The sequence below is a fragment of the Protomyctophum bolini genome (assembly GCF_963924005.1).
Source record: "Protomyctophum bolini genome assembly, chromosome: 19".
NCBI lineage: Eukaryota > Metazoa > Chordata > Actinopteri > Myctophiformes > Myctophidae > Protomyctophum > Protomyctophum bolini.
This window is the reverse complement of record NC_137880.1, coordinates 27332711-27359774: the sequence shown is the minus strand read 5'-3', so window position 1 is coordinate 27359774 and position 27064 is coordinate 27332711. Positions and strand designations below refer to the sequence as shown.

Below are 27064 nucleotides of genomic sequence, written 5' to 3'. Positions count from 1 at the left end.
ATTTTGCGAAAATAAAGCAATTGAAAGAGAGAAGTTATCAAGTATCATTAATGTCGTAATTTTATCTACTGGCCCCTGGCCCCTTGCCATTTTTGTAATGTGGCCCACAGGTAAATCTATTTGAGTATCCCTGAGCTACATTATAAGTAATACAGACAGACGTGTAATACAGAGAGGCGTGATGTCATCCAAATACGTCATACTATCGTCTTACAAATGAGGTGTTTCTGCCTGTTCTTTTTAAAGAATATATAGATTAATTAAACATAAAGGATAAATAGGATTAAATAACGAACAATATGGGATTTGTAGCCGTTCTTGGGTTTGTGATGTGTCCCCGACAGCATGGCCATGCTGAAACCGACAATCAGTTCCGTGCTAGTGTCGTTCATTGAAGATGACGTCAGCTTTTTTGTTATGCTGATTGGCTGAAGAGGTTGTCTGTCAATGCTGTAGTCCCGTAACCAAGAGTCAAGACTCCATCCGCGTGAATGCAAATGCGATTTCAAGGGGAGTGGTTACCAAGGCCACGAAATTCTATGCCCTCTGGACTTGACCCCTAAATATTCTCCAGAAACCATCAAATGCCATTGGCATAAAAGCATGTTGGAACAGATGGGTAAAATGATCTGCTAAATTTACTTAGTAATGAGTACTATAGTGACTGTAGTGTCCATCTTTATGCTTAAAGGTTCGCTAAAATATATAGGCCTATATTTTGTACAGTAACACTAAATGATGGACCTCATACAGGATTCTACAAAATAAATAAATTGAGCAGAGGGCATTTAGCAGGCTTTTGAAAGTAACTGAATTTGAATTCAGTCACTGATTATGTGGTATAAGAATGTAGTTCCTCATGAGTTGTTGGTAACAACAGTAATTATACTGTGACATACAATGACCATGGAAATCCACAACACATACCAGCAAAACATAAGGAGCAGGCTTAACCTTTGAATGTTCAAGGTACAATCGAGTTTGTAGCAGCTATATATGAACAGTCTGATTCAAGAGACGTAGCTAGAAGAGACAGAACTGAAGAAGCTACAATTCTCATTAGGAGTGACAAGGAGTGACAAGATCAGGAATGACCATTAGACGGACAGCCCAGGTTAGAAGGTTTGGGGAAAAAGTAATAGATGCGAGGTTGAGATGGTTTGATCATGTGCAGAGGAGGGCTGGGGCAATTTGGAAGGTGGATGCTGATGCCATAGAAAGAGGTTTATGGATGGCTGGTGTGACCGAGAAGATGCAGTGTGTGTGTGTGTGTGTGTGTGTGTGTGTGTGTGTGTGTGTGTGTGTGTGTGTGTGTGTGTGTGTGTGTGTGTGTGTGTACCCAGTCATCATGTATTGATTGTTCCCTTTAGGATTCTCAAGATTCCCCTCTTCCTCACCTTTGTGTGTGCTTAGTGCAGTGCCGGTTCTAGGCCTTTTGAGGCCCTAGGCAACATATTATACAGAGCCCAAAATGTTTATAAACAAATCACAAATGTTTATAAACAAATCACAAATGTTTATAAACAAATCACAAATGTTTATAAACAAATCACAAATGTTTATAAACAAATACCAAAATGTTTATAAACAAATCCCAAATCCCTTGGTCCTACCCCCCCGACCATGAGACTAACTACAGGTAAACTGGTAGTGGTCCTACCCCCCCCCCATGAGACTTACAAATCCCAAATGTTTATAAACAAATCCCAAATGTTTGTAAACAAATCCCAAATGTTTATAAACAAATCCCAAAATGTTTATAAATAAATCACAAATGTTTATAAACAAATCACAAATGTTTATAAACAAATACCAAAATGTTTATAAACAAATCCCAAATCCCTTGGTCCTACCCCCCCGACCAATTTAGTGCCATGTTATAGGCATAAACACAAATAATTAAGGTTGATGGAGGTGTCACATAGAAACTTTAACAATTTGCTTGTTTGACTCTTGAGAAAACACATTCATATATATATATATGCAGGCGCACTGTTTAAAAGTGCAAGGTTCATACTACTGTGTAACTCAATAAAACAATGCTTGATATTGCTGACTACGCCACTTGATTTGATATGGAGATCAAGAACTCCTTTCTGTATATTCATTAATGACTAAGGTACACACAAGGTTTGTGTTTTTCACCAGGTAAAAGAGCATTTCATTTCAAAGTACCAGGAAGAAGGACTGGGGCGAAAACCATTTTTTGTAAGGGGGTTATAATATCAATTGACTTTATTTATCTAAGAACAAGGGGGCACTATATATGGCCGGATAAAACACACTTTTATTATAAATTCTAAAACCCTAATCCTAAAATATACAAACTAACTAAACCTAAAATAAACACTTAACCAAAATAAATACAAAAAGGAGGAAGGTGGAATAAAGTGTTTCTGCACAAGGAGGGCAAGTGTATTTCCACAGTTTTTTATACCCAGCACCCTAATCAAGGGAACTTGATTCAGCTGTAGGGGCACTTCCTGAAGAGGGAACCTCCCGAGAGCACTTCAGTCAAGGGACTGGTTTCAGAAAGGGCCAGGGTGTCCATTTCAAGGCACCTAGGCCTGAGCGGCACGCACATCTGCCGCTCGTTAACCAACAGGGAGAATTGATTATCATCATCACATTTCATACAGAATACACAATGCATTTATGCCAGGATTATCATCATTATTGGTATCACATTTATCCATCACTTGAACAAATAGCTGAAACCATGTTCCACATCTTAAATGGTTGCCATATACTGTAAAGGGGCCTCTATATAAGTAGACAATGGTAATGACAGAATAGTGGATTTGATATAAAAAGATATCTCTAAATATCTTCAGGTCCTCCATCATGCTGTATAAGCATTCTACTGTGAAGCCGAACATGTATAGCCTGTGTAATGAATCTGTTCTCCAAAATTACATTATAGGAAGCTGCTCAATTTGGAGGAGGAACTGTTTCCTTTATATCCATGATTGATGTCTGCTGTGTCTGACAAGGATGTCTACTGTTAGCCTAATTTATCCTCTGTACTTCCAGATCCTCAGGTCCTTTCCTGGTTTAACCACATCCACGGCCACAGGTATTCAGTGGGAGCCAAGCTATATTGAGTTTGTTTGACAGTTTTGGTATTTTATTCCATTTGAGTCATTTTGCTATATTTTGTATAATGTAATGAATTTGTATTGAGGGGTAACCAGATGTATTATGTGATCTACAAGGAGGACAACTAACCTACAACCTTTCACTGTTTTCCCACCGTGCCATATCATCTTTTTAAAACCTACTGCACTCCACTTTACAGTGCACTTGTGGTGCCGATACAGCAAAGCGAAAATGAAAAAACTTCAGGTGGCATATAATGATGCTTTTCGAATATTCCTGAGACTCCCAAGATGGACCAGTGCAAGTGAAATGTTTGTGACCAGTATTAGTAATGTACCCACCTTTCATGCTGTACTGAGGATTTTTTTGTTTAGATTCATGTGTAGACTGAGGGAATCAAAGAATGTATTAATTATGGCCTTAACAGGGATCACACAGAGTGACACAGTCTTCTCCTCATGTTTCTGGAAACACTGGAGGTGTAATAGAATGATAATTCTGCATGATAGTGAACTGCATACAGTGAATAGTATTTCTACAGAAGATAATTGACTAGTAATGTCTGTGAGATCGATCGATTGCTCATGCCTTCAGCTTGCCTATAGGGGGAACCGTAGCACCGTACTCCATTCAATACAAAGCTTTGAATGAGAGAACACGTCTGCGTATTGTTTCACATACATTCTCCCCTGTTCCAGGTAAATATGTGGGAAAGCGTTACCCTGGGGATATATAGTCTCATGCTATTTCTGCACGCAGGGTTTTGTGTGTTTTAGTCGGGGGAAAGAACATAAATAGCCCTTGTAGTGCTTACTCACTGTGACCACAACATATACATATGATATGAGCTAAGCTAACGTAGCACTGGCCATGTCAGCAGACTGCACGTCGCTGTTTGTGACAGAAAAGGGGTTACGTTACTAAAGAGTGTTTGAGAAGATATTTAACTGAGATGATTTGCTGAATGTTTATGCACAACTCTGAAGAACAAGTGGTGCAGTCGTAATTACTGTTTCTGTATTGCACTAATATTTCATGGGTACATTTATGCTGGTTAAAGTCACATTACAAAGTCATTGGTAAAATATGCTAATGTATGAAAAGAAGACAAGGAATGTTATTCAAGTTAAATTATATAATTCATGTAGAGCTAAGCTGTTGGTTTAAAATACAATGAATGAAAACAGTTGAAATGATTTATATTAATACATGTTTACCTGCTATACACAGTATTTACCCCAGAGTTCTGGAATGTAAGCTAGTGTTATTATGGACACTTAACTACCTATACTGTACATTTATTTGGTTCTCGTCCTGTATCGTTGAGGATGATTTGTACGTGCATTGATGGTGAAGATGCTGTATGTTGTTCTACTATTTGATACTTAATTCAATACAAAGCTTTGAATGAGAGAACACATCTGCGTATTGTTTCACATACATTCTCCCCTGTTCCAGGGGTATAACAGAGGCAATGTTTATATGTTTTTAATTGACAATGACTGCCTGGAGTGAAAATAGCCTGATACATAGGCTATCTCTGTGTTGTTGTTTTGTATTTACTGTCATGTTTTTCCCTGTTTGTATTTGGACCCATTGTGTCTGAAATAAAGTTTTCAATCAAAATATTTGAGACTGGGCTTTGTCAGTTTGTTGGGCCATGTGCCATAGTGGTGTTGGACATGGGCATATACTGAGCTGAGATTATTTTAAATACTTTATGTACTTTATTTGCTTGCAATATAGATTTGATTTGTTTATTTGCTGTGTATGATTAGTTTGAGGACCCAGTAGGCCCTGAAACCTTCACCCTATATTACCTTCCCTTGGGCTCAGTCCCACTTTAAGCATCATGATTTCCCAGCTGTAATAACCCCAATTGCCTCCTGTATTTAAACTTTAATATATTTTTCTACATGTTGAATAAACTTGATGAATGAATATCAACATCTTAATACATCATAATACTGGGGGGTAAAATTATGACAGGCAAAATATGACCCCCCCAGTCAAAAAACACCTTGTTTGAATACACACTCATGCTTTCCAAGGTGTGATTTGGGGTCCTAAGGTTGAATACAAAATTAATATCAACATCTTAAAACCAAAATGTTGAATTGTGGGTTTGAGCTCACATGCCCTTTTGATGTAAATCAAAACAGGGGGTAACTACTGTATGAATGAATGAATGACATTTTTATTTTCGTGTCATGCCACTTTGGCCCATCCCATATGGGATTATATGACACATTTCACAGAATACACTGAATACAACAGACACTTCCTGTTCATACATATTTGTAAATTATTCAAACAAACAAAGAAAACAAAACAAGGAAAATAAAATAAAACGAAAACAATCATAACAAGGCCATTTTACATGTAAATGGCCCTCCTCCTCAGTGACCAGGCCTTCTCAAGGAATGAGGCAAATGAAAAAGTGTACTTTTGAAACGGGCGCTTCAGTCTCTCGAAGTCCTCGAAATTCATGGTTTGGGTCTATCTTATTAAAAAGTCTCTCCCTAATGGAGTTGTAGAATGGACAGTAAAAAACAAAATGCATTTCATTTTCGATTTGCTTTAGATCACACAGACTACATAGTCTATCCTCCTCCACCGTGCCTACATATCTACCTGTCTCAATATGCAGACCAAGTATGCCAGCTCTAATTTGGGCACACAAGGATCGTTTTTTCTTTGACATATTATACTGTACATAGTTTTCTGTCTCGTAGACCTGTTTTATCTCACAGTATGTGCGGAGCTTTGGTTTACACCATATATCCAGCGCCCATCTATCCTTTACACCCTGAAAAATAATTGATTGTATTACCTTAACCTCTACTTGTTGTTTACTATAATAGTGGTCCTCATAACCAGCTCTCATAAGAATATCGTACATGTCCGTAGCCCATACGCCCCTGATCGAAGTATCCCACACAAGAATCTTTCTTACAATTCTGTTAGAGTTCAACCCCAGTATTCTGTTCCACAGACGTACCATGCGCACACTCCACCGTACCTCATTGGGTTCCCACCCCGTATCCCCCAAGATAGCCAAGGTTGGTGTGAATTTGAACTTCCCAGGAAGTATCGCATTGCTCTATTATGCACGGTCTCACTTTTAGGGTATTGTTTAAATCCCCACACTCCTGCTACATAATCCAACACTGGACATACACAAGCCTGGTATAGTTTGGAGTAGGTAGAGAAACCAATATCCCTCAGGTTCTTGGTTTTAGCTATGACCCCCCCTAGTGTTCTATTTGCTGATTCCGTCAATACAGTTGTTCCTTTTGTGAAATGCATATGCTCATCTAAATAAAAGCCCAAGTATTTATAGCATTGTGTATAATTTAACTTTGAGGCTCCAGAATGGAATTGAAAGTCACTAGTGTGCATGGCTGGAGTTTTAAAATGCATGACTTCAGTTTTGTTTTCATTTATCAAAAGTCTCCATTTTTTACACCAGTTGCTTGCACATGTCAGCATTCTACTGTACCTGTCAGTGGGGAGTGTTGGCTGGGAGGAGGAGTAGGACTAAGGCCCTATACGTCCTATCTGGGGTCAAAAAACACTTTTGTGTGAAAAAACACGTTTGGTTCTGTTCATTCTGAACGCGTACCAACTTGGGGAACCATACCTTGTTCAGTTACATCAGTGGTAACCAACCTTTTCAACCTTTTTTGAACAATGTAACTGTTACATTCAAATTACATTCAAATTTTGTTAGTGTGGTGTAGTCATTTCATAACATAGCTCTGCTATACATAACAATGTTCTGTCCTATTTGAATTAATTGAATGAATGGTTTATTTCGATCTATTCAGTTAGACATTACAAAAACATTTTCTTTTTTTAACGCGATCGAAAAGGAATAGACAGAATCTTATAGCGTCTGCACACATTAACGGTAACGCAATATCAATGCCAGTGTAAGTAGGTCTATATTGCCCTGTTGATATATAAAATACACTCCTGTTTGCTACCTGGTCTCTATCTGGGGATTGCCATCTGGTGGTGAAAGGAAATATATCAGATCTGAATAATTCTATATTCCCAACCATGTTTGTGGGTTTGAGCTCACATGCCCTTTTGATGTAAATCAAAACAGGGGGTAACTACCTGTCAGTGGGGAGTGTTGGCTGGGAGGAGGAGTAGGACTAAGGCCCTATACGTCTTATCTGGGGGGGGGGGGGGGGGGGGGGTACTACCTGTCAGTGGGGAGTGTTGGCATTGCCTGCTGAATTTCCCGAGTGGGATCAATAAAGCTTGAAGGACAACTTTAGTTTTTTTCAACCAAGGTTCATGTGTTAGGTTTAGGTTGTAGAAAGTAGGCCTATAAGATGAGTGTTCTTTCTTTCTTTCGTTTTAGCGATTTTAGCTAATTTTGACAGGGGGCGGGGGCATTCGGACATGGGGATAAATATGTTTTTTTTACAAAGTTTTATAGCGATTTATTATTTTATTATTTACTATACAGTAGTCCAACTAGACCCCAGGGAATTACATCTGACCACAAAAGATCACTGAATGTGAAGGGGTGACAAACTGACCTGTTGAGCCATACAACACGCAGCCCCCTATAGTACCCCCTTCACATTCAGTATATATCCTGTGATCCTTTGTGGCCAGATGTAATTTCCTGGAGTCTAGTAGGACTATAAATAAAAAAATTATCTCTTTACAATTTTGTAAAGAAATACATATTTACCCCCATGTTCGAATGCCACCGCCCCCTGTCAAAAATAGCTAAAATCGCTAAAATGAAAGAAAGCAGCAAATGAAAAAACCTAAAGTTGCACTTTATTAAGGTCCAATTAACAATGAAAAAATAAGAAAAGGCTGCACACTCATAGCCACGATGCTGGAAGTTTATTAACAGAAACCAACGTTTCGACCTGTAAGGGTCCAATTAAGGTCCATTTAACAAAATGGTACACTATGAGAAGGCCTACAGTATATGCATGTCATCCAGTTTAGGGTTTACCTGTCTTTTGAAGACTATCCATTTCTTCAACTTTTAGTCCAGTACTATCTTTGAATACCCCACTTAAAAAAAAAAAAGTTATGTTTATTCCCAGTATATAATAAAAATTGCCTTTTTAAAATTGGTTCCAGTTGTGACAACTGTTGGTCTTCCCGCAGACATAGTCAAAGTCATGGAGCAATTAAGTCCTCTCTCAATTTACAATTTAGGCATTTAGCAGACACTCTTAATCGAGATTCCAGAGCGACTCTCAGTACATGGTCACATCAGCCTCTGCTCCAGCCTCTGGGTTTGCCAAGGCTTTTACAATCTGCTTTGCCTCCACCTACCAGCAGATTTATCATAAGAACACTAGTTAATTAGTCACTGGCCCTGTCTCTCTAGGTCGTCCTCAGATGACTGTGATGCATAGACCTATACATCTTGGGACTAAAGTGTATAATATAAATATAATAAAATATTTAGTTTTTAAATATTTAAATTGCCATAATGTTGATTTTGTAGGCTATGTTTACGGCAATTTATTTGTATAAATGGTTGTCACTTTTTCAAACACTGGTTATTTGATTTAGTTCAACAAACCTCTTAAATATAAATTTGAAACTGACTTGGGAATGCATAATAAAAAATACATATAGGCCTACCATATAAATTCACCCAAGAGCACCAAGTGCTTCTATGAAAAAAGCAAAAGCTAATGGAAGGTATGATTCAAGCCATATCCGCCATGCATCTCAAAAATGTTTTGCAATAAAAGAGTCTGATCAATAATTTATTGCTACACGACATGTGCCATGTCAAAGAACATGTAAAAAAACCTCAATGTAAGCACAGCACATTCATGTGTACACAAGGATAGAGACTGTAGTCCAACAGTCCTCATGAGGAGATGTTTGATGATAACGAGCAGACGTGTGAGGACAACATAGAGAGAGATGTAATTACTCCCTATCAATGCCCAGGGACAAAAGTCCCAGTTCATGTGTCGCAAATGTATGCCATACAAAGCCAAAGTGCAGTAACTATGTAAAATGGACTGATAAAAAGTGATTCAACTGATCAGCCAAATGAGATATCTATTAGCTAATTTATTTATTTTAAAAAAAGAAAAAAAATATGTCTAAACGGGTGGAGTTAGGTGGTTTGGCAGATACTTTGAGGATCCAATGGAGTTAGGTGGTTTTCGCCAAAGCACTTTTTAATACTTTCCATTGGTTCAATATTTTCGAAACAACACAGACGTAAAGAGTGTTCAGACAGACAGTAGCATTGATTTATGCCAACAAACCCACAACTGTATCCATGACCCTTTAGCTGTTGCTACATGCCTTGACTTTGCTGCACAAATGGATATTGAATTGTTTCAGCACCCTTATTGAAAGCTACTCCCCAATGTGTCATTTGAAAATAGAACTAAATATTATGATATGGCCCAAAACAGATTTGTGGTGTATAAGACCTGTCCTACATATGACCTTATCAGCCATCTTTTAAGGAAAAGGGGGTGTTTGATAAGTTAACTAAGTTTAATGTAATTACTCCCTTATCAATGCCATTGGACAAAAACCTCATAGTTTCTTGGTTGTGTCTGATTTTACTGCAGTATATGGATAATGGATATGTACATTTACCAAGTAAAGTGGGGATTCTACTGTAGCTGTTAATTTGTTGAATATTCCACTTAATGCAACATAGACATTCTATACACAGACTCGCATACATCACTATATACTTAGGATTTTGGTTTAACATCAATATATAAGTACAATAATCTCGCTTTGCCCATACATAAATTGCCAAGATTTTAATACAGCTTGTTTAATGCACCAAAAGATCCTCACAAATTGTTCATCACCATTGTGATGTATGCGCATGCATAAAGTGAGTGTCAAAGTGAGTTTAACATCGTTTAATGCAATCAATCAGATAGGACTTTCTGTTTGGATGTACAGTATGGGCTGTCAAGGCCAGAAAGTTTTTTTTCCACAGTATTAGGCGTTCCCGCATAACTTCCGGGGATGATGATGACGTCGCATACCCTCTATTGATGTCAATTTACATTACTGTGACATGCAACTATAGTAACTGCAATGTTGTGAATTTGATTATTAAAGGGATGTTTCACTATAACATTTCTGGCATAAATATAACATTTCTGTTTGTGTGCAGGAGTAGAGTAGAAATAGTCGGAGTAGAGTCGCTACTTCTTCGCTTGGAAAGGAGCCAGCTTAAGTGGTTCCTGCATCTGGTTAGGATGCCTCTCGGACGTCTCTCTAGGGAGGTCCTCGACTCGAGGCACCACTGGGAGGAGACCTCGGGGCAGACCAAGGCGCAGTTGGAGGAATCGCATCGACTCACTGGCCTTGGAACACCTCGGGATCCCTCAGGAGGGAGTTACTAATGTTGCTCTGGAGAGGGAAGTCTGGAGCTCTCTGGTGGAGTCGTTGCACCCGCGTCCCGACTACGTATAAGCAGTTGAAGATGGATGGATGAATATCTTTGTGAGCAGAATGTGCACCAATGTTTTGGGCCCCCCATAGCTCGTGTGCGTGCAGATTTCGTGTTTTTATCACATTTTTAACCTACATTTAACAAAATTAATGGACAATAAAGGTCCCCATGTCCCCTCTTGTCAGGATGGGAACCCCTTTGGGGTTTTTACCCTTCAAGACAGGAAGGAAACCCTTATGGGGTTCTTGTTGCTTCTTCTTCTTCTTGTCTTGTTACTGATGTACAGTATAGCAACATTTTTGTCATTTTTGACTAAATATGCCTACTTAAAATTTCTCAGAACCCTTAGGTGTTTTTAGAAACGGCCTCAGTCCTAAACGGGTTAAGCCAGTTATTTGCATATAAGATTACACATGAGAGTAAATATATAAATAAATAAGATAAATTAAATATTTTGTGTATTAGTCAGAATTTAAACATAACTTATGCAGATCTGAACTGAACTCAATGACCTAGCTGTTGCTATAGATGCATTGACTATGAGCAATGGTATGAATCATAAACTTAAAAGTAGACCATGTTTATGCAATAAGACCAAAGCAGGTCATGGGCCGTCTACACAATGCTGAACATATATGTGCAGGCTTGATCAGCCTAAAATGAAACTTTGCCTTTGTCCCTCCAGAGTCCACACGTATGGAGGGGACTTTGGTCTTTTTTGGACTTTGTCTGTACAGCGACTCCCATGTTCCCATGGAAAACCATGGGTATAAAAGACCTCTGCTGAGACAAAGGCTTCAGTCTCTCTGAGTACTCAGCATCTCATAAGGAGAGAGCTTCAACGAACCCATCATGGGGAACTCAAAGCTCTGCCTGCTGCTTTTAACCACACTTGCCTTGGCTTGTAAGTATTTTTGTAATTGCATTAAATATTGCAGTTAATGACAAATTGATTCACTGATTGTACTAGTAAAACTAGAAGTTAAAAGTTTAATTTTTAGTTCAAACTGTAAATGATGGAAATGGAAAACTGTAAGAATTTCTAAATCTTTAAAAGAAAAAAAACATAAATGTACTTAGTTATTTTACTTAATTGTGTTAACTTTATTCATTCATTATTCATTTACACTTATTGTGTTTTCCTTATAGATGCCCAAGAGGAGGGATCATGCCTGTGTAAGTTCCTATATTTATTAAACATAATCCACATAGATTTCACACATAGATTTTTATAGACATATTGTTGACTTGTCATTTAACCAGTCATACAACTATGACCCTATTGAATTGCTGAAAATACTTGTACGTACAGTAATTAATATTATATAATAATAAAATAATTTATTTCTAACAGTGAACCAAAGGTACAAAGCATTCAACAAATATGAATACCTCTATGAAGCCGAATCCTTGAACGCCATCAACGGTGCTTCAAATCTTCGCAATGGACCCAAGGGCTCTTGCAAGGTACACAATGCATACAGTATAGTAAATATTACTTAAGCAAAAGTACACATTTTTGTTCCTGTATATCTTTCCTCGTAATATCCTGAAAGCTAAAATGACACCTGCACAGGTGGAGATTGAAGTGCCCCAGATGTGCAACTTCATCGTCCGCACCACAGGCTGTAGCCTGAGTGAGGTGGTCGACATGGATGCCGATGGCAATGCTGTGGTCGTCCCTGCACCCAGCTCTGAGGCCTTTGCTGCTGAAATGGAGAAGTAGGTTATGCCACCAGCACATACTGTACATGTTTTTATGTGACTGAATACATGATTGCAATTAAAATAAGAACTGCGGTACAACACTTTTAAAGCAATACAATTGTTTTCAAGTTATTCTTGATAGTAAGTCCTCTTGTATGTTTTTTTCTTTTTTTCTTAGATATCCTCTGAAGGTTGTGGTTGAGGGTGAGTACGATGTTAAACTGTACCCTGAGGAGGGTGAGACGTCGACAATCTTGAACATCAAGAGAGGTATCATCTCTGCCCTGGCCGTGCCTCTGCTGGAAGAGGAAAAGAACAAGAACATGGTACATTAAACTGCTCTTTAATTTATACCTCACTGCAGGTATCCACATGCGTATTCTTGTATAGCCTACACTACATGAATAGTTTTTGTTATACTTTATATTTGAGGGAAGAATTATCACATTTGTATTTCTCTGCATTCTTCCTAGCCCACCATCCATGGCAAATGCAGTACCTCTTACTCTGTCAATGAAAGAGAGGACATTGCTACTGACGTCAGCCTCACCAGGGATCTGTCCAAATGTGACAAGTTTGTCCCCATGAGAGACCACACCAGCCCCCTGGCTCTGATTTCTGGCATGGTAAGACATCCAAGCAATGTGGTTGTTTTCTTGTTTGTAAAATGCCATACTGTGAGTCTGATAAATTACTATCTACTTGCAGCACTACCCTCTTGCCCAGCTGGTCAGAAGCTCCCAGACCTGTAACTACAAGTTTGACAATGAGAACATGCACATGACCTCTGGTGCCTGCACTGAGAACCACATCCTGATTCCTTTCTCTCACAAGTAAGTCAACCTACACTGTTATCTCACAGTATACAGTACGTACATGATTTACCATGCATCTATTATGTAATAGATCTTAACTACGTGTTGTTTGCCCATATAGGGGACAATATGGTGTTACCAATGTTGGCAAGCAGTCTCTGACTTTGCTGGAGGTTTCTGCTTACAACGACAGAGTCTTTGACTTTGGTAAGGAGACCTTTGCATTTATTTTATTCCTCTGGATGTTCTTTGTTTTCTCTTTCTTTTTTTCATCAATTCATTTTCGACTGTTTACTCTCTGTTTACTATAGATGCAGCCACTGTCAAGGGTCTGAACATGGAGACTCCTGTTGACAAGAGTGTTATCCAGGATAAGGATGCTGGTCTGGTTCTCCTGAGAGAACTGGCTAATCTGCCTGAGACCGAGGGTCAGAGGAGGGCCCATCTCTTCCACGTGCTGGTTGATGTGGTCCGTGAAATGAGGATGGAGACCCTGAGCGCTGCCCTTCCCGAGGCTCTTGAGGTGTCCCGTTCACTCAGCTACCAGGTTCTGGCCCAGTGTGGTACTCCTGAGTGTAGCAGTGCCATCATGCAGATCCTGAGGACCTACGACAGCTCCGCTGTTGAGGTTGATGCCATCGTGTTTGGTCTGGGACTGGTGTCCAACCCCTCTCCCCTCCTGATCAATGACATGCTGGAGATGGCTCAGTACAAGCCCAGCAAAACCATCATGTATGCCCTCAGCAATGTTGTCAAGAGGTGAGGAAACAAGTCTTGAACTTACTTACTAGTACTGTTAGTACTAGCTTATTTTGTGTTACACAATAGATAACTCAACTGCCACATTCATGTTCAATTCAATGTTATTTCCTTAATAGGTTCTACAAAGCTGAAGGCAAACTGACCCCTGAAATCCATGCTGTTGCTCGTTTCATGGGCTCCCAGCTGGGCGACTGCACTGGTGACAATGCCTTCATGACTCTGAGGGTGAGTGGTTATCTCTAACAGACTTATACTTAATAGTTAATACTTTACAAGATGGTAGATAACAGATCAAACCCATCAATGGTTTCATGACTTTAGGTTATTGGAAACATGGCTGCAGCCATGGGCGCTGCCGGCCCTGCCCTGAGGACTGCTGTGATCGAGTGTGTGAACCAGCCTGCTGCATCCCTTGCTGTTCAGCAAGCTGCCATCCAGGCCTTCAGGCTGACCCCTGTCCCTGAGGAGGCAAGCCATACATACATTAGCACGATTATTAAGACTTTACAGAAGTAATAGAGATTATTTTTTAATTCAATGATGGATGTATTTCTCTGTCACAGGGCAGAGAGATTCTCATGCAGGTACTTCTGGACAGCGCTAGCCCCCTGCAGAAGCGTGTTGCCGCCTACCTGGTGCTAATGAAAGACCCCCAGCCAAGTGAACTCGCCCAGCTGGCTGCTGCCCTGCCTATTGAACCTGACCAGCAAGCCAGGAGCTTTGTCATCTCCCATATTACCAACATCTTGTCTTCAACTGAGCCCGAGACAGAAGAGTAAGTAAAGCCTTTTAATATTAAATATGCATCATGAGCTGTGGGTAAGATTCATTTAATGCTTAACTCTAATTAGTACATCTAACTTTCTTATAGGCTGAGACAGAAGATCCTCGATGCCCTGCAAGGTAATGAGATTGGAACTGTCATGGACCCAACCAAGTTCTCCCGCAACTACAAGGTTGGATCTGTGGAGGGCAACATGATCTTTGAGGGTGCCAGCTATCTGCCCAAGGAGGTCATGCTTGAGATGACCCTGAAAGCCTTTGGCTATGACATTGACATGATGGAGGTAAATAAAACCGATTGTTTACTTTTCCTTAAGATATAATAACAGATTGCTCAGTTATTCAAACTCACCTTTCAATTGTCACATTAACAACGAACATTCATACATTTCCAGATCGGCATGGAGGGCACCGGAGTTGAGCCAACTGTTGAGGCCCTGTTTGGAGAGAACGGATTCTTCCCAGACACAGTGCTGAAGACAATGTACTTTGTCTCTGACAAAATGCCCCAGGAGGTCAGCCTGGTCCTGAAGAACCTGCTCCCCGCTCTAAGGAACGACAGACGAAAGAGACAGGTAAGTTACAAAGGTTTGGATGTTAATTTACTACTTACTTTACAAAGTACTCATAAGTCATCATCTCATTATTTGTATATATTTAGGCCACCCAGAACATCATGAGAGAAATCGGACGCAACCTTAACAAACTGGTGACTGAACTGAAAGCCCAGCAGACCCCTGAGGCTATGGTTTACCTGAGACTTTTGGGAAATGAGTTGGGATATCTCAAGACCAGTGACATGGAGGAGATGGCCTACTCTGCTGCCATGATGATTGATAACATGCTCAAGATGCTCCCCATGGATGTAAGTAAAAAATAATCAGACTTAGTTTTTTTGCTTTTGTACACCACAGGGGGTCCATAGACTTCACTGCTACATGGCGAGGTGGCAGCCAAGTATATGAACTTTTAATGTTTGTTTTAAGCATGCCTACCCGGGGCGTCATGTGTGGGGTGGCATGCCCCCCAGCCATTCTTGGTGTTTTTTCGGGGCATGAATAAGATCCTAGCTTGTTTCTTGTATGAAACAAAATTTGTTACAAGAGTTATTTATATCGACCACAATGTCTTATGTTCACATTTAGTGCCCTAAACAAACAAACAAACAAATTAAACAAATTAAAGTCCATAGACTTGGCTGGAAAACGATTTACATCATAAGTGCTCTAAATGTAAAAATCCCATATGACGTATTCTTCAAAAGCCATGCCAAAAAATGCTATAAAGAATTGTCATTTACTGATTTTTGACACAGTTGAACTGACTTCTATTTCCTGACAGTTGATGAAGGGACTGATGACTAAAGCTGACAATGAAGTCTTCGCTCACTACATCTTCATGGACAATGAGTTCTTCCTGCCCACTGCTACTGGTGTGCCTCTGAGGATTGCCCTGTCTGGTACCTTCACTCCTGGTATCAAGGGTGGACTCAACATTGCCCGTGACATGGTAAAAATCTTCTCATTTTCACAAAGATTAATAATAATGACATGTACCATTACATATGGTATCTCTCTCATAACACATCGCTGGCTGACCACTTTTTTCACCCCTAGAGCGAGATTGCCTTCATGCCCTCTGCTGGCATTGAGTTTACGACTCAGATCGGCTCTTTCATTCCTGAGTACATCAACACTGGACTGGAGATGCACACCAACCTCTTCCATGAGAGCGGACTGAGCGCGAAGATCTCCATGGGAAGTAGTGAAATGAAGTTCACCATGCCTGCTCCTAAGAATCCTACCAAGCTCATCAGCATTACGTAAGCCTCAACTGACTATGTACGCAAACTGTCTATATGGAATCTAATTCCTGTAAATGCAACAATCCAAACTTTCTTCTCTCTCAATTACAGAAACACATTTGTAGCAGTGAATGGTGCTGAGATTAAAACTATCCCCCCTATGGTGGAGGACAAGGTTGATGTCAGTGAGTGTAATCCCTTATTCGCTGGAATGAAGTACTGCACTTCCCTGATGTACACTGATGCTTACAATTATGAGACCCCCTACTTCCCCTTCACCGGAGACAGCAAGTAAGTGAAAGCCCTGAAACTTGTAAAATGCTAGAACAGCATTCGTGAATGGAATGCCCTTTAAATTGTATTTAAGTCAAATCAATCGTAAAATGGATCTACCTCTCAGGTTGGCTGTGGAGCTCCATCCTACTGGCGAGGTGACGGAATACTCTGCTACCATCACTTATGAGCTCGTCACAGAGGATGAGAAGGTTGACATCGTGAAAATGGTCCTGACGGCGGAAGGTAACAAGATTCAGCAAATAATTATTACAAAGCTATAAAATAGCTTATTAATAAGCGGAGGTGATGGCATTTCTCTTACATTGGAGCTGTTCTTATTGTCACATTTATTATACACAAACATGTTTGTTTGTGGGGGCTTACACTGCAGGCACAGTTTTTAACTCGAACAAAACTCATATAGAAAAGAATATTTCACTAGGATTTCCCTTAATATTATGTCAACATAGTTTAGGACTGCATAATAGTGTAAACAGCTGAAGGCATGTTTTCCTTTACCAGGTGCTGGTGAGGCTACAGCAACTGTGATGTACAACAGGGCAAAGAATGTCCTCACTACTGACTTCCAGATCCCCGACTACGACCTCGAGGCTGGATTCAGGCTGGGTGTCGTTGACGCCAACACAAAGGGCAATGGAGCTTACGCAATCTCTCTTGACCTGATCAACAAGAACATCCCTCAGCTCTCCCTGGTTGCCCGTGCCAAGTATGAAATCAATCAAAATATTAGAAACAAATATCAGTATACTTGTATACTGTATTTGTATCTGTATACTTAATCAATGTTTGGTATGAGACCATTAACTCATAGATTTCCCCTTCTTAGGGTGGCAACGATGGAGGAAGCTATGCTGCAGCTCCAGTTGCTGGTTCCCTTGATGATGGCTGATGCCAGCCTCACGGCCAACCTGAAGCGTGGTGAGACACTGGAATTAGAGCTCACAAGTGACATCAAGCTCCCAGAGACCACCTCACTGCAGAAGATTGCCTTGAAATATGGTAGGATATGAATATTACATCCCCCTGTGTTATAGAACCCTCCATTATGTGCTACTATTGCATCCAAATATATTTCCCATTAATCACAGCAGTTAGCTTGATTTTACCAATTTGGCGTTCCTCATTCACACAGCCCCATTTTTTAAATGTATATTATTATCTGCGGAATTCATCTTGCATCTTACAAAATTATTTATTATTCTGTGAAACTAACATAAATAACTTTTTGCAGATGACAGCAAGATTGAGGCTGAGGTCAAGTCTGAGATGAACTCTCAGATCCAGAAACTGCTCCCCAACGCTGAGGTAGTTGAAAGGATTATCAATGAAGTTCTTGAAATGCAGGTTGGACAGACTGACATGAAGGTCCGTCAAATCATCACCATGTCTATGGAGGTAAAACCATACCCATATGTGACTTTATGCTTCACTTCAACATGAATGGATATTTATTTTACTAACATTACAATTAACATTGTACTAATGTGTCATTTTAGGCAACTAACAACTACATGGACAGATATGTTTCTGGTATCCCTTACATCACTTACATGAGGATACCTGCCATGCCTGAAATTACAATGCCAGAGAAACTTTTCTTCAATGCGTAAGTTAAATGTTTTGGTCAAAACATACACATTGCTAAATAGCCAGCCAGGAGGATATGTGTAATAAAGAATAAAGATGTGTTCATATATTGTTAAATATATATTTTTTGGCAGTGAGGCAAAGGCTGCTTACAACTTCAACAATGAACGCTTCCTCATCTCTCTGCCTCTTGGAGGAAAGTCAACAACAGCAGACCTGAACTTCCCACCTGCCTTGGCCACCCCAAGCCTGTCACTGCCCCTGTTTGGCCTGGAGGTTGCCTCCATTGAAATTCCCCTCCCAGAGCTGGTTGTCCCTGAGACCATGTCTGTTCCTCTCTTTGGAAAGGCTGAGGTTGTAGCTAAAGCAAGCACTAACCTGTACGAGTTAGAGGTATCTGCGGCTCTGGGAAAAGACGCTGCTGATACACCAAGCTACTCAGCCAAGTTTGAAATGGAGGGAACTTCCCCAGTAGACATCTTGGCCCTCAAGATGGAAGGTAAAATGTTCTTTAAAAAGTATTACAATCAGCAATAAAACATAACTTAAAGCTTTATTTTCAAGTGTTGACTGAAACTCACAAATGCACTGTATTCCCTGTTTCAGGCTCTGGATTGCTGGTTGGCACTCCATCTGATTCTCTCAAGGCCCACGTGAAAGCTGCTGTGACCCATAAACTTCTTGAAGCCAGTGTGAGCATCATGGAGGTTGGAACCTTCACTGACACAATCAGTGTCAAGTCCAGCAGCAAGATTGTAGCAACAAGTCCTCTTGGCCTGCTAATTGAGCTAGAACACACTGGCAGGGTTGGCTTCAATACTGAAGAACTTTCTGCTGATAGCAACCTTGAGGGATCAATCAAAGCAGGACCCATCTATGGCAACACCATTTCTACCCAGGCTTTCGCCATCTTCCCATTCAGGCCAGAAGCAAAGATTGACTCCTCTCTGAAAATTGATACCACCATTCTTAAGGCTCAGAACACCATTGCCGCCACATTTGTCAATGGTGAGCTCAGTGTTGTGTCAAACACTAATGCTTTTGACGACATCCTGACCCATGCTGCAGAGCTTTCCTTCAAGGAGAACAAACTGGCCCTGACATGCGATACAAATGCTATGGTATTTGGCATGAAGGTACATAACCAGGCTGAGGCCTCTGCTGACACAGATGAAGTCATCATCAAGATGGAGACCAATGCTGACCACTCTGAAAACCGCATCTACTCATTGCTTACTGCCACTCTTGATGTCAATGGCCTGGCTCTAAGCAGTGATGCTACTTTGAAACTCCTTGAAAATGAGGCTGTTCAGAAAACTACTCTGAAAATAAACAAAGAGGGTTTGGCTGAGCTGTCCATTATCAACAAGGCTGAAGTGCGTGACATCAAGGTTGATAATGCCAACACTCTGACCATCACTCTCTCTAGCCTTGACTTCGACACCAAGGCTGAGGCCATCGTCAGTGAGTATGCCACTTATACCCATGACATCACCATTGCCCTGAAGCCCTACACCGCTTCTGCAAATGTGAATAACAACCTGAAACTGCTGGCTGCCAACATCATCAATGAGGCTCAGTTGATGGCAGAGCTTTACAAGATTGACCTGACTGGAAGCCTGAAAGCCACCTATGGTGAAGAGGAGATCAAGCACACTTATGAGATCAATTATGCTGATGTGACTGCCAGTGCTAAGTGCAGCACTACTGGAAAGGTCTTTGGAACCAATATGAACCAGAACACCGAACTTGAAGTTGTTGGTCTTGCTGCCAGGCTCACCAATGATGCCCGCTTCAACTCTCAGCCCATGCGCTATGATCACACCGTCCGCACTAGCATCATTCCTTTCGACTTCAACCTTGATGCCATGTTCAATGCTGATGGCGACCTGACCCTGTATGGCAAGCAGAGCGGCCAGCTCTATGGCAAGTTCCTCCTTAGAGCACAGCCCCTGGCCCTTGTCACCTCAAATGAATGCAGAGCCTCAGTTACCCAGCAGCTGAATGATGGTTTCTCCCTTGAGACCACTGTTGACAACAAGATGGAAGCATTGCTGACTCCTCAGGAACAGAAGGCCACAATGATGCTAAAATCTAAGATGAACAACCACATGTTGAGCCAGGAAGTTAATGCCTACAACAATGCTGAGAGGCTTGGACTGGAGATGTCTAACACCCTCCTTACTAGCCTTCTCAACACTGATTCCAGTGAAAACCAGGAGTTTTCCATCTCTGGCTTCCTTAAATATGATAAGAGCACTGAGAGCCACATGATTATGTTGCCTTTCATTGAGAATTTCCCAGCTCTCCTTGAAAACATCAAGGTCGTGTTTGTGAGCATGGCAGAAGCACTGCAAAACTACATCAACAATGAAGACATAAAGGCTAAGATCGAGGCTATTCCTCAGTATGTGAGTGACTTTGTTTCTCAACTGAATATTGAAGGCAAAGCAGTGCAGCTCAAGCAGACCCTGATTGATTTCACACGGGAATATGTTATCACCATTGAAGAACTGGAGGCCTCCCTGATGAACCTGAAGGATGTTCTTGAGAAAATGCTTACAGAAATTGCTTCCCGCATGCAGGAAATTATTTCTTATACCAAGGAAATGATTGCAAGTGGCACCTTGTCTGAGAATGTCATCAGTAGACTGAACCAGGAGCTGAATACTTTCCTTGACGAGTATAATATCAGGGATATGATTGTTGCCATGGTTGATGCCATTGAAGAGGTCATCAAACAGATTGACTTGCAGAAGCTAAGTGAAAGTAGCCTTTCCTTCCTTCGTGATCTGGATGTTCAGTTTGATGTCAAGGCTAAGCTAGAAATGGTTGTCAGCAAGTTGAAGGAGTTCATTGCCAGCTTTGACATTACTGTGTTTGCTGAACAGCTGAAAACCTACATTTCATCCCTCAACCTGGATGCCTACATTCAAGAACTGATGGCACAGTTTCCAACAAACCTCTTTGGTACAACAGTTGAAACACTCAAAGAATTGATCCAACAGTTTGACATCATTGGAAAATTCAACACAATTGTTGCTAAACTCAGAGAGTTGATCGTCAAGTTTGAAGTTGACCAGAAGGTAGAGGCCATCTTGGAAAAGGTTGTGGAGCTCATCAAGCAGTTCAAGATTGATGAAACTGTCCAAGTTCTAGCTAACAACCTGAAAGCCATTGAGATGCCTGTTAAGATCATGCAGGTACTGGAAAATGCCATCAACTATCTGAAATCCACAGAAATTAAACAAGTGGTTGAGAAAATGAATGAGTACCTTGACAACATTGTACAGTACCTTAAATCTTTCAACTACAATGCTTTTGCTGATGAGGTCAACCAGATGATTTCTGCTTATTCCGCTCAAGTAAATGAGCTGATCAAGGCACTCGAAATCCCCCAGAAACTCGAAGCCATCAGAGAGTTTGTCAACTTTGCTCTTTCTACCGTCATGAACTACCTGGAACAGCTGAACATGAACTACCTGCCTGTGATTTCACTCCCTGAGATCACCCTTCCAGAGATTTCATTCCCTGTCATCCCTGCAGTTCCTGTTGAGAAGCTCATTGAGAGTCTCCAGATCCCTGAGTTCAAGCTGCCAAACATCCCTAATGAATTCATGGTGCCAGCATTTGGAAAACTGTATGGTGAGATCAGAATCAACTCCCCCATCTACACTATCAGAAATGCTGCTGAGCTGCAGAGTTCCGTTGATAGTGAGAATGCTCCTCAGGTGACAGCATTCGTGACCTCCCAGGCAACATCTCCCAGCTTTGAGATCCTCAATTTCAACCTGGATTCTACAGCCCGCATTGCTGTCCCTGAGGCGCAGAATGTGATTGTTGCTGAGACCCTTAAGTTCACTCACTCTGTTCTTGAGCTTGAGCACCAGGCATCTGTAACTCTTAAAGACCTCTCACCCCAGGCCTCCGCTAAGACCACAGTGAAGGCCACCACTTCACCTTACACTGCAGAGCTTGTGAATGAAGCCTTCTTTGCCACTGCAGGTGGCCTGTCTGTCACAATTGACACCACATACTCTCACATGCTTAACTTCCCAATCATTGGCATCACCAGTGAAACTTCTCTGACCCAAAAGGCTGTTGCACGCCAGGAGGGAACCACCATTACCTTGACTGTTGGAAATGAAGGCACTGCCAAGTTCAACTCTCATGATGGAGTCCACAAGAGTGACCTGCTCTTCACCATCAATCCCAACATTGCCAAGCTGACTTTCACTAGCGATACAGACACAGCGCTTCTGAAGATGAAACAGACCCTGAACGCTGACTCTGTCATCTTCAGCTATTTCAAGTTTGATGCCCGCTCTGAGGCAGAGGGCCCAGCTGTCAAGAACAGCCTTCTGGTAGCATCTGGAAATGTCAACCTTTATGATACCAAGATTGAGTTGAAGGCAACCCACGACACAGAGCTGGTTGGCACACTCAGCGGAGTTATCTCTAATGCAGTCAACATTGTCATGCGTCCCGTTGAAGTTGTCCTTGATTTCCAGAACAAGGGGAACACAGTGTTAAGCTTCACTGATAGTCTGATTGCCAAACTGGATCTTCAGAATGATTACTCAGCTAATTTCAAACCTGACACCCAACAGATAAACACTGTTGCCCTGGCACGTATCAATCAGTACAAATTGTTCTACAATGTCACCATTAACAACAATGATAAGGAGTTTGGTATCCTCGCTGATGTAGATGGCGAGGCTAATCTTGACATCCTGGCGACCCCCATCAGCATCCCTGAGTTTAATCTGCCATTTGCTCACATCCGGACCCCAGCCATCAGTGATCTGAACTTATATGAACTTACAGGCCTGAAGAACATCTTGACTACCACAGAGCAGAATGTTGCTGTAGCAACAAAGATTGTGTACCAGAAGAGCAAGTATGCCCCTCTTGTTGATGTGATGGGTATGATTCAGATTCCCTCTGTGGGTAACCTGATCACAGAGCTGTCCTTTAAGTCTGCCATTATCAACCTCAAACTTAAAGCTGGACTGTACAATGAGGATGATATTGTGTTCCGTCTGGGAGCAACAACCGCCTCTGTGTTTGAGAGCCTGAAGGCTAAGCTTGATGGCACCACCAGCCTGACCACCAGAAGAGGAATCAAGCTGGCCAACTCTTTGTCCCTTGAGAACCCCCATATTGAGGGTACCCATGAGAGTACAATCACTGTGAATCCTCAGACCTTCGAAGCTGCTGTCTCTGTAGTCACTGTTGGCAAATGTGCCCTACCCATTCTCAACCTGGAAGCCAACCAGAACCTGATTGCGGACACCACCACCAAGGCAAATGCCGTCTCCACCTTGAAGCTGAAGGGTGATTTCAATTTGCCCATTATCAAGGCTGTTGGAAAGGCAGAGGCAGACCACAGTCTGAAGCTGGAGGGAACATTTGAGGATGTTTCTGTGGAGACAACCAACATGGTAAATATTGAGGGCACAGTGTTTGAAGAATATCCACTTTTGGCAGCTCTTAATAATGAGGCTAATCTGTACCTGAACGCTGATGGCCTGCGCTCCACAATCAAGGTTCTTGCTAACACCAGACTCAACCAGGGTGAAATCAAGCTCCTGGAGATGGATCTGGATCAAAGCCTGGCTATTGAGGCCTCCCTTAGCCATGTGTATGCAATTCTGAAGATTGCTAGCAACAACGAGGCAAATGTCATGGACTTCAACACCAATGGAAAGCATATTATCCAGGCTACAATGGACCTTGCACCTACCTCTTCCTTTACCGCTGATATTGAGATTGATATGTCTCAGCCAAGCAGCCTGGGTGAACTCACCATCTTTGAGAAGACCATTGTTGAGCTGACAGCCCCAAAGCAAAAAATCTCTGCCAATGCCAAGATTGTAACTCCAGTGTACACCACAAGCCTAGCAGCTGAGTTGGAGGGTGATGCCCCTGTCTTCAAAGTGACATTCAAGTCCACTGCTACCTCAGTCTTTGTCATCTTGGATTATGACCTTGATTGTGAGTGCCTATTTTGTCTTCATAAAACTAAATGCTACTGCTGTGTTCTAATAAATACATACATAATATTTCAAATGTAATTATTCATTTTAAAACAATTTGCTTCCATAGCTGCCATCACTGTAAGCCTTGAAAATGCTGCCCTGTCCCTGACTGGCAAGGCTGTATTGACCCATGCTGACCTTATCATGGACATTCAGCATGTTCTGTCCCATTCTATGAGGTACCCACTTTTGTCTGAAGCATCCCAACTGATTTAGTTTTTATATTGACCATTTACGGTGTTCTTAGGCAATTCAGACACTGACATTCCTGTTTTTTCTCCATATCAGGAAGAGACGCGAAACTGACGGAAGGTAAATATTACTTGGAAAAAAGTAATCATCTATCCATATGGATAATCTTGTGTTAGTTTCTAATGGTTATTTCTCTATTCAGTGACGGCAGCCTCACCTTGAACATGGACATCACCAGTCCCACCTTCACCGATGTGAGCTTCCGCTATGCTGCCAGCAGAGATGGTGTCACTGCTTCTCTCTCCACCCCATCAACTGGCTTCCTTGGTCTTCAGGTCCAGGGCAGGATGCTATCTCAGATGAATGGCAGACTTTATGGACGTTATGCTGTGAGTATTTTACATTCATATTTTGTCTGAATAATGAAACAATGTTCAGTTCAGAAATTGTCTAAACAACATGTTGAAATGTATTATTTGAAACTATAATGTAATCATCAAATGCCGTTGAATGCCCCGCTTAACTCTGCATATTTAGGGGGTATAAGTCAATGAGAATGAACTCAATTTATTCTTCTTTTCTTTTTGCCAGTCTGCACCAGAGGATGATGTGGACATCTTCATCATTAGATCTTCTGCAAAGGATCTGAATGTTGCCTTCAACATGGAGGCCCCTGAAATCATGATCAACGGACTAAAGGAGAGGCTCCCAGCCATCGTCTCTACCCTGAACGACTTTGGTGAGAAGTATCAGCTCATTGGACACGTCACCGGACTTAAGAGTGCCATCGTCAAACTGGTTGAGGAGACTTACACTACCATCAACAACCAGGCTGCAGAGCTCAGCCAGCTTTCCATTCTCTTCAGAAACACTGTCGTTCAGTACCAGAAGATTGTTCAGGTCTTCCTGGATGCTGCTGTCAAATTCCTGAGGGAAACCCAGTTTAAGCTGCCTGGCTCTGATGAGATGACCACACTCCCAGAGGTCCTCAAGAAACTGACCGGCACAATTGCCGCTGTACTAGAGAAGGCCATCCAGATGATGCTTGTTAATGCTGAGCTCACTTTCAACGCCATGGTTGACATGTTGAGCAACGTTCAAGTCACCATGCCCATCGGAGATGTCATGTCCGGAGCTCAGATGATTGATCGACTAAGAGATACAGTGAAGGCCTTCCTTAACCAGGTTGTGGATCTTGTTAAGAACTTGGAGAGCCTGGACATGATCTTGGAGAAGCTGGGCGAGACCTTGAAGGTCTTTGTTGACAAAGCTCAGGAGTTTGTTGATAAGAGTCTGAAGTCTGACATCCTTGATGCCGTTGCCATTTACATCAATGCTTTCTATGGCAACCTTGTCACTCTTCTGAAGAATGTCATGGATCAGGCCAACACAGTTGTGGATATGGAGTATTTGAATGGCACCATTGATTACCTCATGGAGGTTGTTAGATCTGTGGTGGGCCTGTTAAGCAACACCGTCTCTGAATTCCTGCAGAAGACTCCCGCTGTGTTCCAGGAGTATGTGAAGGTTGAGGGAGGAAGGCTTGACATCCACCTTCCATTCTTCCCCCGCCAGACTACAATGGACCTTGCACCTACCTCTTCCTTGACCGCTGATATTGAGATTGATATGTCTCAGCCAAGTATTGAGATTGATATGTCTCAGCCAAGTACTGAGATTGATATGTCTCAGCCAAGTACTGAGATTGAAATGTCTCAGCCAAGTGAAGAATAAAAGGGTGAAGAGTACGTGAAGGTTGAGGGTGGAAGGCTTGAGATTGACCTTCCATTCTACCTCCGCCAGTGAGCGATTGTCAAGGACTAAAACACTACCTTCTAATGACAATTTTGGACATTCAGCTATATTTATATATATATTAAAAACATCTAATAACACCCCAACAATACTATTGCTTAATATATAAAGTATAAGAACCTGTATCAACAGATATGGCATTCTATCCTACTTATCTACCTTTCTGCAATATTAGTATGAAATAAAATCAGTTTACTATTTAATTTTGTATGGCTCTTTTATTATTATCCAAATGTGTCAAGTAATTATTGAATCAGAACTTTACATTTTGCCTAACGTTGGTTTCGCTATATGCAGGCTGCATTTTCCTGGGTTTCCCTACCTCTGCCAACACATATGCCTGCCTAGACACGTGCAGTGGTTCCCAAAGGGGGGTCCGGGTACCCCCAGGGGTCCTTAAGGGAGTTCCAGGGGGTCCCCAGCTAAATGATAGTTTGGAACCAAATTAATACAGTACTTATGGGTCTGTAACTCAGAGTGTACAAATGGAACCAAATGGACATGACACTGGGTGAAATAAATGGGTTACAAAAACGTGGGATAAAGATTTAGAAAAGAAGAAAAAAAACTAGGGGGTCCATGAATCCATTCCTGAACATTTTCCTTGGAATTTGGCCCAGACTGGCCCACCACAACCAGCGCGCAGATACTCTTTTTGGGTCGAGGCCCATACAAATACTTGAAATACAAGCCCTTAACACCACCACATTTACAATACAAC

At 41.4% G+C, this 27064-nt stretch overlaps 1 protein-coding gene across 1 annotated transcript; it reads left to right on the top strand.

Moving 5' to 3' along the window:
* Positions 1-345: 345 nt before the first annotated feature.
* On the top strand, positions 346-26262 carry LOC308334644 (apolipoprotein B-100-like; the record flags this gene model as incomplete). Its single annotated transcript, XM_080791449.1, has 33 exons — positions 346-402; positions 1175-1257; positions 2994-3076; positions 3798-3805; positions 6095-6161; positions 11690-11716; positions 11895-12007; positions 12117-12262; positions 12426-12573; positions 12721-12873; positions 12956-13080; positions 13184-13269; positions 13374-13821; positions 13941-14049; positions 14146-14292; positions 14388-14599; positions 14696-14891; positions 15003-15182; positions 15269-15472; positions 15949-16116; positions 16224-16429; positions 16523-16702; positions 16812-16930; positions 17210-17414; positions 17535-17707; positions 17940-18103; positions 18205-18314; positions 18430-18794; positions 18902-24292; positions 24404-24515; positions 24625-24648; positions 24731-24917; positions 25120-26262. The coding sequence occupies 33 exons, from the start codon at positions 346-348 to the stop codon at positions 26260-26262; spliced, it is 11139 nt and encodes a 3712-aa protein (XP_080647575.1).
* Between the last annotated feature and the right edge of the window lie 802 nt (positions 26263-27064).